Source organism: Magnolia sinica, chromosome 1 (genome assembly GCF_029962835.1).
Source record: "Magnolia sinica isolate HGM2019 chromosome 1, MsV1, whole genome shotgun sequence".
NCBI classification, from domain to species: domain Eukaryota; kingdom Viridiplantae; phylum Streptophyta; class Magnoliopsida; order Magnoliales; family Magnoliaceae; genus Magnolia; species Magnolia sinica.
This window is the reverse complement of record NC_080573.1, coordinates 20,371,513-20,386,124: the sequence shown is the minus strand read 5'-3', so window position 1 is coordinate 20,386,124 and position 14,612 is coordinate 20,371,513. Positions and strand designations below refer to the sequence as shown.

The 14,612-nt window shown below is 41.9% G+C and overlaps 1 protein-coding gene across 1 annotated transcript; it reads left to right on the top strand.

The window, feature by feature from the left end:
* Nucleotides 1–347: 347 nt before the first annotated feature.
* On the top strand, nt 348–1,539 carry LOC131242554 (uncharacterized). Its single transcript, XM_058241277.1, has one exon. It carries the CDS (start codon nt 418–420, stop codon nt 1,375–1,377), a length of 960 nt encoding a protein of 319 aa, XP_058097260.1. The 5' UTR covers nt 348–417; the 3' UTR covers nt 1,378–1,539.
* Nucleotides 1,540–14,612: the final 13,073 nt, after the last annotated feature.

Here is a 14,612-nt window from a genome sequence, read left to right as displayed (position 1 = left end):
ACGGATGGGATGGCAAATAAACACTACCTAAACATTAAAGTGCACCATAAGAAAATTTTAATGGTAGACCATTCAATCACCACTCTTTCTTAGATTATGGTACATATGAAATTTATACCCCCTTAATTTTTTGGAATACAATATAAAATTATCTGTCAAAACGAATGGACGGAATGGATATAGAATAGACACATCAATCTGGGCCCCACAGTAAGGGACGCACCGTCTTGGATACGTCCGGGGTCTCACCTAATCCACTCCCAACACAACCACATACTACTTTTGCCTTTCCCTTTCAAGGATTCTTTAGCTGTCCCAAAACCTCCGTCTTCTCCTCACAATCCTCCTCTCCCCTCCTAGGAAGAGAAAACCAGATAGATTTTCAAAATCACACAAGAAAAGGAGAGAGAGAGAGACATGGAAAGAGACCCAGAAGAACTGCAATACCTAAACCTAAGAGAAATCCTCAAAGAGTCCATATCCATCCCAAAATCTTCTCCAAGAACCTTCACCAACATCACCCTACTCCTCGTCTTCCCTCTTTCCTTCGCAATCCTCGCCCATTCCCTCCTCACCCATCCCCTCGTCCAAAAAATCAATCATTCCAGTTCTACCGCTAACCATGATTCCCTCCTTCTCCTCCTCTACCAGCTCCTCTACCTCCTCTTCCTCTTCGCTTTCTCTCTCCTCTCCACCGCTGCCGTCGTCTTCACCGTCGCTTCTCTCTACACCTCCAAGCCCACCTCTTTCTCTTCCACACTCTCAGCCATTCCCCGCATCCTTCATCGCCTCTTCATCACCTACCTATGGATTTCCCTCCTCATGCTCTCCTACAATTTCCTCTTCATCGCTATCATTTTCTCCTTCGTCGCCGCGTTCCCCCCGGACGATTCTAACGGCCCCCTTGTTGTCCTCACCTTCCTTTCCCTCTTTGTCCTCTTTATTGCCGCCCACGTTTACATTACTGCCCTCTGGCACATCGCCAGCGTCATTTCTGTGCTCGAGCCTGTCTATGGCCTCGCCGCCATGCAGAAGAGCCGCGAGCTGCTGCGAGGCAAGACACGTGACGCTGCGACCCTTGTCTTAATCTACCTTCTCCTATGCGCTGCGATCGGGACCGTATTCAGTGTGGTGGTCGTGCATGGTGCCAAGGACTATGGGCTTGTGGTGAGGGTGCTGGTTGGTGGGGTTTGCGTGGGCTTGTTGGTGGTGGTGAATATGATTGGGTTGTTGGTTCAGAGCATTTTCTACTACATATGCAAGAGCCATCATCACCAAGGAATTGACAAGAGTGCTTTGTACGAACAGCTGGGAGGTTATCTTGGAGAGTATGTGCCTCTCAAGAGCAGCATTCAGATGGAGAGCTTGGAATCGTAAGGGAATGTTAACCCTCACTCTTTATAACTATAATTGTCCTATCGACATGTTTAATAGAATTATCTTTTGGATTGGTTGGCTATTTATTTGTTTTTTTTTTTTTCTTTTAAGGAATAATTGTCGAAGTGGATTGAATGACTGACTGTATAGGTGGTTTTTCCATTTCCTCTCTTTCTTATGCTGGCCGTTTCCTTTGTTGGCTTTTCCCCCCTTTATTGCAATCAGCTCTTTGTTGATTAGTATAGCTTATCATTAGCTGGTAGTAGAAGATGTCCTTCTACGTTCAAGCCCGTAGCTCAATCGTAGGCATGGTGCATTTCATCAACATTGAGGTCTTGGGTTTGAGCCCAGCTTTCCTAGCAAAATAGATCATCACCATCATTGTTATGTAAGCCTTTTCCCAACTAATTGGGGTCTACTATCAGTTTGGAATGTCACACTTCCCAGATTTGTGATGGAAGTTATTGCATAAGTTTGATGCTGGCTTCTGACCTGATACAACCCTCATTTATCTGGGCTTGGGACCAACAATGAGCTCACAAACTCTCACGGATGATATGTAATAGACTATTACATAGGTTGATTAAAATCAAGCATTACCTAATAGGCTATTACATAGGTTGTTTACAATCAACGAGTTGATTACAAAAAAACGATTTTATCAAACTAAATAAGATCTTTGGCTTTTCTCGTAGTGAATCGAGTAAGAAATTGAATCAAAAAGGGAAAAAAAGAGAATAAAGAAATGTTGAAGAGGTTGCATAGATGTTGGAGGCTGTAAGAGATGGATGACCAAGGTGAGGAGGTTGCATAAATGTTAGAGGCTGTGAAGATGTATTAGATGCAGTAGCCATGAGATCAAATCCAGCATTTTGTGCACGTAATGATTTCCCTCCTTGCTCTCTTTGGTGATAAATGTCCTTGTCCAAAAGGTCCTTCACTGTCTAATCACATGAGTGAATTTAGTTTGAAAGGAACATGTAAAACATTACGGAGATGCATGCCTATTGGATGTGGTAAGAGAATACCATACCGGATATAGGGAGTGAGTCATCTGTGCTCACAAGAATGCAGTCAGTACAATGGAATGGGATAAAATAACTGCATTGCTTGTCATGTGATGATGGCCATTAGAAAGTCTGTTAAGCGTAGATCAAGGTATTCTGTAACGGTCACAATGGCTGTAACAGCCACCGCCATTACCGTTGTGATATGGCCTTATATATATATATATATATATATATATATATATATATATATATATATATATATATATATATATATATATATAGGGAAATGCTCACCTACGCACCAGTTCGCACGGAACTGGTGCGAACTTTTTTGAGAACCCATCATACGTGATGTGGATCCAAAATCTGAACCGTTCATGTGAAGCAACACCTCATGAAACCCCCCGGGCCCAAGTTTTACTTTGATCTAAAACTTTGATGGGCCATGAAAAATGAAAACAGTTTCCTCCCTTGATTTGCATTTCTCTTTGCTATGGCCCACCAGAATTTTAGATCAGGGTGAAAATTTGTCACATGGGGTTTCATGGGATTCCACATCACATGGACTGTTCAGATTAGATACCTATGACACGTGTGCAAAGGTGCGTACGTGCGTAGGTGCGCAGGTGAGCATGACTCTCTCTCTCTCTCTCTCTCTCTCTCTCTATATATATATATATATATATATATTATCACTATTTGGTGGGTTGGATTCCCCTCCCCGTTGATTATCCTATGCATGTGGTTGGCGGGCGATTGCGTGCATCCGTAAGGAATAGTCTCGCCTCAAAAGGGGGTGGGGACACCCTGTTCTCATTAAAAATATATATATATTATATTATATTAGCCCCATAATGGATCGTTCCAGGGCCATTACAAGGCCGTTATGGGTCAAATTTTCCATAATGGTTGTTATGACCTCATAACGTGACATGTTAGTTTTTTCCATAACAACTGTTACAACCTATGTTGTCAAAATCGTTATCGTATCACGAATCAAAGTAGGGGTTAAATCTTATTGAATCGCAAATCGTATCATAAATCCTAAGAATTTTCTTTTAAAAATAATTTTCTTAAAAAAATTGAAAAAAATAAAAAATATAAATAAATCACATTTAAAAAAAAAACTCGTCAATTTTCTTTTTGCAATCAATCTGCACCAAGTAATACCATGTCATGATAGTGTTAAAGGATTCTTATTCCCTTTTTTTTTTCCCTTCCTTTCAAGAATTCATCAGGAATCAAGCAGTTGTATAGAGCTACTGAGATGCATCTGACTTTATTGCACACTGCTGCAATGGTTGGTCATAGTGTTTGCAAACATCAACTAACTTTCATTCAACATCTATCTATATCTATATACGCTATATATATATATATATATATATATATATATATATATATATATATATAAGTCAGCATGATCGTAACCATCCATAAAAACATTACAGTTAATTTGGTATTTTGGTTAGTTAAGAGGTAAGAAGTCACAATAAAAAAGCTACATGATTTAACATATATATCATTTTATCTCTTATAAAAAAACAAATAAAATAATTTACTTTTTCTAAACGATTCTTAAAGCCCTCACCAATTTAAAAACATAAAATGAAATCCAAGCGAAGCTTAAAATAGAAGAGAACGTGTATATAATTTGAATCGTAAATCGTAGGATTCATATAAAAAGGAATTCAAGGTTGGGATTCAAATCATTTTGCTTAAGATACGTTTAAAATCATATATTGTAAATCGTAGGATTTTGACAACGATGGTTACAACCTTGTAACATGTGATGGATGCCACCATTACTGGTGCATAACGGTCGTTGCGTCCTTGTGACGACCATTACGATACACCATGGTGTAGATGCATGATGAGGAAGATTGTAGCAAGGGCAATATGCCATTGTTTGCCGTATATCTGTAGATAACACATCTATGACCATAGTCAAATTCAAGCTGATTGACTCATAACCTCCTCGGGAAGTATGTTGATAGGCATAGAGCCCCATGAGAGGCATGTTGAGGTGTGTTGATGCATTATGACCGCACATGTTGGCCACCCTGGTGATACATGTGGTTCAATGGTCACTCATATGGTCCCCATATGTTTGGATTTATGTTGGGCCTTTGTTATATGTTTGGGCTATAGTCTTTAGGCCCACAAGTCATTGGTTTAATCTTTTAGTCAGAGGGGTATGATAGTAATTTTCTTGTATTAAGTGATTGCTTTAATTATAATACAAGAGACCTGGGGAGATATGAAGCATTCTAATCTCTCCTCCCCTTCTCCTTTTCCTCTACTTTTCTTTTATTCTCTTTTCTCCATCATTTACTACATGGTATCAAAATGTAAGTGATCCGATACCTTGCTCTTATCTCTTTCTATCATTTCCTCTCTCTCTCTCTCTCTCTCTCTCTCTCTCTCTCTCTCGTGGGAAAACCCTAACATGCTTAGGGCTGACCTAATTAATCTCTTTCCCTCGTTGTACCCTGCTTGGTGGGTGGTGTAATCATGTTCAACAAAGGGGTATAAGGGCCACTTTTATGTTCTACCAGTGTGATGGGTCAAAGTGGGACATCTCTCATCTACAATTGGATCTACGGTCAGATTTGAAGGGTAAAGTCATATTTGAAGACAAAATTATGTGTGATGGTTGTTAATGGTACAGATCGCAAAAAGTACATCTGTAAAAGCCAAAAAAATAGGTAATGATCTAATTGATTATGTTCGATATATGCACATCCTTCTACTTGCGTGATGCCCAATTCAGTTGAAAGTTTTCTCTAGTGTGTATTCAAAGTTCTTCCCTTTATAAAGATGAATACCAAGAATGAATCAAAGAATAACATGATGTTCCATTTGAGTCGATGTCTCTCCATATCACATCAACTAAACCAAATGGAACAAACTATCTACAGTAGGTTGCATTTGTAGAGGTTTTTTTTTATAGGAAAAAGAAATGTGAAATATGTGACTTCACCCAAGCCTGATGAAACTGTGACGGACTATGATGATTGGGTTGTAGAAGGTGCCCAAATTTAGGCATTGTTGTGCAACAATATGGAGCCACATATCGGTGCGAATGTCATATTCTTCAAAACTGCCAAAGAAGTCTGGGATAACTTGAAGAAGATGCATTCGGATGAGAAAAACATGACTCGTATCTACGAGTTTCTACAGACTATTTTCATTACAGAAGGAAGATAAGAGTGTGGGAGAGCAATATTTTGCTCTACAGGGCATGTAAGTAGACTTGAATATATATTAGTCAATGTCAACAAACATTGAGATTGTGTGTAGGTAAATGGATGAATTGCGTCGCCAAATTCCTCTCTGTCGTCCGACCTGAGTTTGAACTAGTGAGAGCTCAGATACTTGGAGGAAGTGAGATCCCATCTGTCACCGAGGCATTCACCAACGTTCAATGTACAACTAGAATGACTACACAGGGTTCCTCATCATTTGATCGATTTGCATTTATCTTTGCATCCGGTAGAGGAGATGGGGGGAGTTGAGGTGGTTGTCGGTTTAGAGGTATAGACTTAGGAGGAGGTCGTGTCAGAGGCAGAAATACTTGGGGTGGTTGCGGTAGTTGACATTGCACATATTGTGGTATAAAAAATCACATATTTGATATAAGTTGGGATCTAGTGGGAAAGCCATCCTGGACTAATCAAGTTTCCTCATTAGATGATGGTTTTAAAGGGTATGTGTCTAAGTCTGTCGCTCTTGTTGAGCTGAGTACTTCAAGTGACACAATTGCTATGCTAAGCTTTTAAGATATCATTGCACCCATGCCTCTTCCTCTATAGCTACTCTTGCCTAGCTAGGTAAGACTTGTTTTATTTCTTTCAATAGTGTCCTTTAGATTATTGATTATGGCGCTTCCGGTAAGCGTAGTATGTTGTCTCAGTTAGCCTAGTTCTTGTCCATCTCTTCTATGACACTATTCGACGCTACATCAACTCGTGTATCTGGGCGGGCACTGTTTGTCCTATTTTAGATCTCCTGTTAACTTCAGTTTTGTACATTTATAAGTTTCCTTTAAGCTTACTATCTGTTAATAAATTAAGCAAAGACCTAAATGGTTCTGTCAAACTCTATCATTCCTATTGTAAGTTTAGGACGTATAGACGGGGATGATGATTGGTGGAGGACATGAATTAAATGGACTACTTCAATCATGGAATAACAGGAACTGGAGCTGCACTGCATACCAATGTCTTTTTTCATAAATGGCATTCAAGGCTTGGTTACCCATGTTTAAATAGTTTGAAAAGTCTTGGCCCAACTTGTTGTATGTGTCTAGGATATAACGTGAAGCTTGCGAGTTAAGCAAGCATCATAGTGTCTTTTCTTTCACGTGAGGATAAAGTAAATGATAAAACCTTTGATTTGATACATTCAAATATTTGGGGTCTAGTTCATGTTTCCAATTCATCCGATTTTAAATACTTTGTTATCTTTGTGGATGATTGTTGTAGAATGACATGCTTATATCTAATGAAAGACCATTTTTAGGTATTTACGTATTTTGAAAATTTTCACATGTAAATGCAAACTCAATTTGATGCTATAGTGTGTATGCTGAAGATCTGACAATGCTAAGGGATATACATCGAACTATTTTCACACCTATCTTTCATCCCATGTAATCATTCATCGAACATCATGTGCCCACACACCACAACAAAATGGAGTTGCAGAGCGTAAAAATTGTCATTTACTTGAGGTTGCTAGGGCATTTTTTGTTAACTACGAAGGTTCTGAAGGATTTTTGGAGTGATGTAGTTTTGACGTCATGTTATCTCATAAATCTGATGCCTTCATCAATCTTAGGTGGTAAAACTCCTTTTTGTCTCGTATACCTCAAACATCAATTGTTTTCTATTCTTCCCAAAGTTTTTAGGTGTATATGCTTGTACATTGATTTGACCATGTTTTTGATAAATTATCAAGTGGGGTTGCTAGTGTTGTAATCCAGCTACTCATAAATGGTATGTGTTAGGCTCAAGGTACTTCGCAACGGTAATGGTGGTCGTGACTGCCACCACCATTAACTTTAGAATACGGGCCGTAATGACTATCATGACCCAAAAACGGCCGTTACGATCTCTCTCTCCATTTGAAAAAAAAAATTTCTCGAAAAACCCTTATCGCCCTATAATGGATTGTTACGGCCGTTATAGGTCATTTTTTCTGTAACGACTATTACGACTTTTTTTTTAAATTTTTATAAAAGACTAAATGGAGATTTTAAAGGCCCATCAGCAACAACAGACGAGAAAAGAATACAAGGAGAAACCAGAAATAGGGGGGGAGCCAAAGCTCAATGAACAACCATATACAAAGAAACCCCGCTTGTCATACCAAAGGCTTTACAAGGGACCCCCACTCAGAAACAAGCACTGAGACATTAGCTATGAATGCCTTGATTGACAGGGAAGAGTTTTGGAAACATCTTCTATACCTTTCGGTCCACGTCAGCCACCAAACCGTTGGAAGATAATGTGCCAACGGGTTTAGTCCTTTGATTCAAAGCCCTTCCCTATGCCAACCCCATAAAAGATCCCTGGCGTTGCTTGGCATGGGCCAGGATGAGGTGAAAGAAGAGAGGGTGTGCGACCACACTTGAAGGGGCATGAGATAAATAAATGATCCACTACCTCCTCAGCACTCAAACAAAGATAACATCTATTCGAAATGACCAACGAGTGCTTTTGAAGGTTATCAATTGTGAGTACCCTCTTCCATCCTAAAAGTTGTTGCGAGCATTACAACCCTATATCGTGCAACAGTTGCCGCAATTACCTTTACGTAACGGGCCCATTATGGTCGTTACGGCACACCATGGTTAGGTATCATTCGATGTCACTTTTTTTTTTCTTTTTTTTAAGTATTTCATTTTGTTAAGGGAAGAAGATCATTTCAACTTGTAAAAGATTCCATCACTCTTCGATGGTGTCCGACAGAACTTCATTCGTAGAGTGAGTTCTTATGCAACGTTTAGATTCACAAGAGGTGATGAAGCGCACACCAACGTTTCCTCTATCAACCTACCACCCCATCTGAAGATCATTCTCTTCACACTTTACCGGTACTGTCTAATGAAGATGATCTGCCCATTGCTCTCTGTTAGGGTATATGCTCTTGTACCCAACATCCTCTAATTTTGTTTCCTTTAATAGCTCATCTCCTTCTTTTTGGTAGTTTGCTTTGTTTCTGTTCATGTTGTCTCTTAATAGTAATGGGTGGAAGCGAGCCATCAAAGAAGCGATGGTTGCACTTCATCAAAAATCAAATTTGGACTTTAGTTTTTTTATCTATTTATTTTTATTTTTTTTAACACACGCATGCACACCACTACACACATGCCATGATGGGATTTCACCACCTATGGGTACTCGAACCCTCAACCAGGTGTTGAATCTCCTAAGAGTCTACCACTGGAGTAAGAGTAAGGACCCGATTTGGACTTTAGCTGAACTACCTGTTGGAAAATGTGTAGTAGGGTGCAGGTGGGTGTATACTGTCATGTACAATCCCGATGGCTCGGTGGATCGTTTGAAGGCTCGCCTGGTTGCAATGGGATACATTCACACTCTAGGGATTAACTACTTTGAGACCTCTCATGTGGCCAAGCTTTATTCCGTACGTGTCGTGATCTCTATTGCTATATATTTAGACTAGCCTTTGTACCAACTTGATGTGAAGAATGCCTTTTTTCATGGGGATTTGCTTGAAGATGTGTATATGGAGCAACAACTTGGCTTTGTCGCTTAGGGGGAGTCGAATAAAGTCCATCTAAAGAAGTTAGTTTGCGGATTAAAAAAGTCTCCTCGTGCTTGGTTTGACAAATTCAGTAAGTTGGTGTTTTGGTTTGGGATGAAATGTAGTCAGGCAGATCATTCGATTTTTGTTCGAAAGAACACGACAGGTAATGTCATGTTAGCTGTATATGTGGATGATATCATTGTCATTGGCAGTGATGGTACAAATATTTCTAAGTTAAATAAGTTCTTACAACAACACTTTTGCACAAAGGATTTATCTTGCCTTTGATACTTTCTGGGTATTGACGTAGCAAAGTCGAAGATAGGAATTAACTTGTCGCAATGGAAGTATGTGATGATTTTATTAGAAGAGACAGGTCTGTTGGGAGCTAAGCCAGTTAAAACACATGGATACTAGTTCAAAGTTGAGTATAAATGAAGGTGAACTATTTGACGATCCAAGGAGATGTCACCAAAAGGTTGGCAAATTGATCTATTTAATAATTACACAACCAAACATCACTTATCCAGTCAACATAGTTTGTCTGTTCATGTAGGCTCCTCACATGTCTCATATGGAGGTCATGCTTTGCATACTTAGATATTTAAATGGATCTCCTAGCCATGAAATTCTCTACAAGCGAAATGGACATCTTAGAGTAGAAAGGTTTTCTAATACAAACTAGGTTGGCTCTCCTTCTGACATGTGATCGACCACATGTTATTGTACATACATAGGAGAAATCTGGTTACATGAAAAAACAAAAAGCAAAATGTTGGCACTTGATCTGGCGTAGAAGTAGATAGGGTCTTGGCCCATGCAAAATGCAAACTTATTTAACTGAAGACATTAATATGCAAGCTCGGGTTTGTGGCGGATGCTCCTATGAGATTGTACTATGCTAATTAAGTAGCATCTCACATCGCTAATAATCCAATGTATCATTAAAGAACGAAGCACGCTCAAGCCAACTGTCACTTCATTTGGGAGAAGATTGCTAACGAGGAAATATGAACGCCCTTTGTCAGGTCTTGAGATCAAGTCACAGAAATGTTGACGAAGGCTTCAAGTCTCATATTAACAAATTCTTTGTCAAGCTGGGCATCCATGATATATATGCTCCCGCTTGAGGGGAGTGTTGATGCATTATGACCACATGTGTGGCCACCTTGGCCACATGTGGTCCCATGGTCATTCATGTGGTCCTCATATGTTTGGGTTTATGTTGAGCTTTTGTCATATGTTTGGACTATAGTCTTTAAGCCCATTAACCATTGGTTTATTTTATCTTTTAGTTAGAAAGGTATAATTGTTATTTTCTTATATTGAGATTTGAGTGATTGCCCTAATAGAAGTTGTTAAGCTGACGACCGACGATGACACGTGACTCCGACGAATAAACACGAGCTGCGACGAGAAAGTATGACGAAGACAGATAATGGCGCTCAGTTTGGTAGGTACGACTCATACAGGTGGTGAGGGCTCTAACAATACCGACGCGGGCCCTTCAGAGTAGGTGGGGGAAATCGGGAAAGGGGAATGGGTACAGGTAGAAAGGCAGAAGCGACAGGGATTCTAAAGACAAAAAACCAAATAAGTATTCTACCTATCCAACCCTGTTCGTGAGAGGATATCCGAAAGGATGGCTCCCCATCAATCTCTCTCGCGTTTACGGTAGGGCAGGGGCGGTGATGGATGTGGTTATGCCAAGGGACAAAACCAGTGGCGACTATCAGGGATTTGCACTAATCGGGATGGGCTCAGAGGCCGAGCTTATCTAGAGCAATCCTTATGCTACATGGACGGAGTTTTGGTGGAAAGCCGTTGCTGGTACAAAGGGCACGGTTCGGGCCTGACCGACAATCCTCGAAGCTACATACCCCTCCGCAGGTGGTTCCTTCGATGGTACATAGACAACGGCGGCCGAAGGTGCTACCATCAACAACAAACGCTCCTTCAAGGAAGCTCTTCTTGATCGAGCAGGCGAGGGAGTTTCAAAGCAATCGTCTCTTCCCTTTCATCCCCCTTCAACGGCCCCAATGCCAACTCATTCTCCGGGCCTCAGTCCAGCGCAGGCATCTATAACGTTCGGCTTACACCTGTTTAAAATGCTTGGAAATTTTTTTAAAAAAAAAGATCTAAAAGATTCCGTGGTTATCACAACCAGAGAAGGGGTATCCATCCCTCAAGTTCGAGAATGGATTGATGAATGTACGAGGATCCGACCGGACTCCTATTTCATTAGACCAATCGGACACAACAAACTGTGGTGCTCAGTCGTCCCGGGGCCGGGTTTGGATGCTCTGCTTATGGTAGGGGCGATCCACAGAGATGGCCCAGTCCTTCGAGTTCAAAAATGGGAGGACTTCTCCATGTTCGGAAAGGAAGATGTATGGGTTCTCATATGGTGGATTCCCCTCGAACTCTGCTTTGAAGACTTTTTTGTCTCCTCTGCTTCGTCGATCGGGACTTTCGTAGAACTTGACCCGCTGACGAAAAATGGAGAAGAAATGGGAGTTGCTAGGGTACGAGTCCGGCGGAAAAAGGCGAATCGCTCCCTACTCATGTTCAGGTTTCCGTTGATAGCAGAATTCTCGATCTCCCAATTCAGAGGGAGAAGCATGACAGGCCCATGCCAAGGTGGGGAGATAGGTGGAGAGCGAAGATTGTCGCGCTGGCGTCTCCCCTAGGTCATGATTGAGCACGATTTCAGTGCTCACGAGAAGCACCAGAGCTTTTCCTGCCTGTCACAGTTGCAGGCCCTAATGCCTCGAGCAGCTTCCCTTCCCGCTCAAAGGCACGTGGCGTGATTGAGTCGATCCCCCGCTAGCATCGTAATCCCCCTCATACACGTGTCCTCCCATCCGTCTACGCGGGTGCTAATCTCCAGACCACAGCGCCACATCAGGTACCCTCGACGGAAAGAACGGCTGAGACAATGATAGGTAAGGAAGTCGTGCCGGAAGATCTAAATCATCGCACATGTGGGTCTTCTCCGCTCTTACGTGCCCCTCGTGCGAGACCCATTCCCAATAACGTTCAGCTATCTGAGTCTCCACTCGGGTTTCCTCAGGCAGGTCTGGACCCGAATAATTCGGCCATCCCACTAAACTTAAATCACCCCTCTTCATTTGACCCTGTCTAACGTGGCAACCTAATTCCCTTTCTCTTGTCAGACAACGGACCGGCTCAACTTTCCTAGTTCAATCTGCCATCGCCCCTCAGAATAGCTTGCAACACCGTCTCTGACTTCGATCCCTCCAGTCCAAACAGATCTCGGCCAACGTTCGACGGTACAGAGTTTGACTGCTCCTCTTCGCAATTGGAGAACCCCTCTATGCCAATATCCACCCTTCATTCTAGCCCATCCGCGATCTCTGATCAGATGAATCAGGGCCTTTTGACTATGTTTCAGGAGGACAACAGTGTCGATGTAATCGAGGCAGAGCCTATTCAGTACTACGTTGGATCCAACCTAGCCATCGTTAAAGGAGATGGGCACATTTTGATTGATGCGGCCCATAGAGCAAGGATACGGGATGAAATCCACAAGAAAAAGTGGATCAGGGATGCGATCGACCATGTGGGGAGGTCGTTCGTTTTGTCCTTTGGGGACTGTCCCGAGGACTTTGCAGCATTATTCCAGTGTGTCGAATCGCGTGGTAGGCCCCTCTCAGCCTCACCTTCCACTCGACGCCGACCCTCCAGAACAGGACGTAGTAGGAGTAGAAAGCATTCAAAATCACAATCCAGCGAACCATGTTTGATCAGCTTATCAATGGCAGTACAAAGCAATCGGGGCAGTAGGGTGACCAAATGAAGATCATCTCCTGGAATGTTAGGGGAGTGGGGTCCAAGCAAAAGCGATGCCTCATTAAAGATTTATGTAGTAGGTAGAACCTGGAAATTATTTGTTTGCAAGAGACCAAAGTCCAAAGTTTTGACGACAGACTGATGAGGACGCTATGGAATGCGACTAATGCTAACTGGCTAGTGTTGGACTCCATAGGCAGTGCGGGAGGCATCCTCCTAGCTTGGAGGTCATCTCGGTGGACTTTGCAGAGAAGTAGGATAGGAGAGTTCTCCGTATCTGCTATCCTACAGGAGGCAAGATTAGGAACTCTGATACAGGTCGTGGCAATATATGGACCTACATCGGATGCAAGTAGGTCCGTGTTCTGGGAGGAACTACGCAGTATCTGTCATAGCTTCAATAGTCCTCTATGTATTGTTGGAGACTTCAACTTTACAAGATCAGTAGAAGAGAAATCCCACGGGAAACGACGTTATGGCCTTCTTCAAGGAATTTTATGACAGAGGCAGACTGTCGAAAGGATTGGGAGCATCCTCTATCGCCCTTATTCCGAAAATGCCGGGGGCTGCATCCTTCAAGGACTACAAACCGATCAGTTTGGTTGGAGGGCCATACAAAATATTGGCGAAAGTTCTTTCTTCTTGACTCAAACGGGTGATTGGCAGGGAAATATCAGGACACCAGAGTGCTTTTATAGCTGGGAGACAGATAATAGATAGTGCATTAATAGCAAACGAGTGTCTACACTCGAGCCACAGGTCTGGGGTGAAGACCCTTGTATGCAAGTTGGATATTGAGAAAGCTTATGATCATGTGGATTGGAATTTCCTAGAATATATGATGAAGAGGATGGGCTTTGGGGACAAATGGTGCAAGTGGATAAGAGAATGCATTGGTTCGGCTCATTTCTCGGTGCTTCTAAACGGCTCTCCCAAAGGGTTTTTTAAGAGTTCTAAAGGATTAAGGCAAGGGGACCCCCTGTCCCCCCTTCTATTTCTCATTATCGTCGAGGCCCTATTGAAACTAATCCTGCATGGTATCTCAATGGGCCTTCTTGGAGGCATTCAAATTAAAGGAATGAGTAGGCCCTTATCGCTTATCCAGTTCCGCAAATGACATGTTAATTTTTTGTGAAGCTAACTCTGCTAAGTTGCAAAATCTGAGAACCATAATATGCTGCTTTGAAGTAGTGTCGGGCTTGAGAGTTAATCTCGCCAAATCAAAGTTATTTGGGGTCAATCTTGAGGACGAGGAGCTCGAGCATTTCACAGGCATTCTCCATTGCTCGTCTGCTGCCCTTCCGGCCTTTGTGGCGCTGCCACTATGCATTGGCAAGCCTCCCAAGTCCCATTGGGAGAAAATTACATTCAGAATTCAAAAATACTTGGCAAGATGGAAATGTAGATACTTATTGCTGGGAGGTCGTCTCACTCTCATCAAGGCAGCCCTGTCAAATCTACCCACATATTATATATCTGTTCATGTGCCCACGCAAGGTCATATCTTCTATTGATAGACTAAGACGAGACTTTCTATGGCACGGCAAGGAGGAGAAAAAATTCCATCTTTTGCGATGGGATGAGGTGTATCAGCAGTATAAAGCAGGAGGCGCTGGAATAAAGAACTTAATAGTG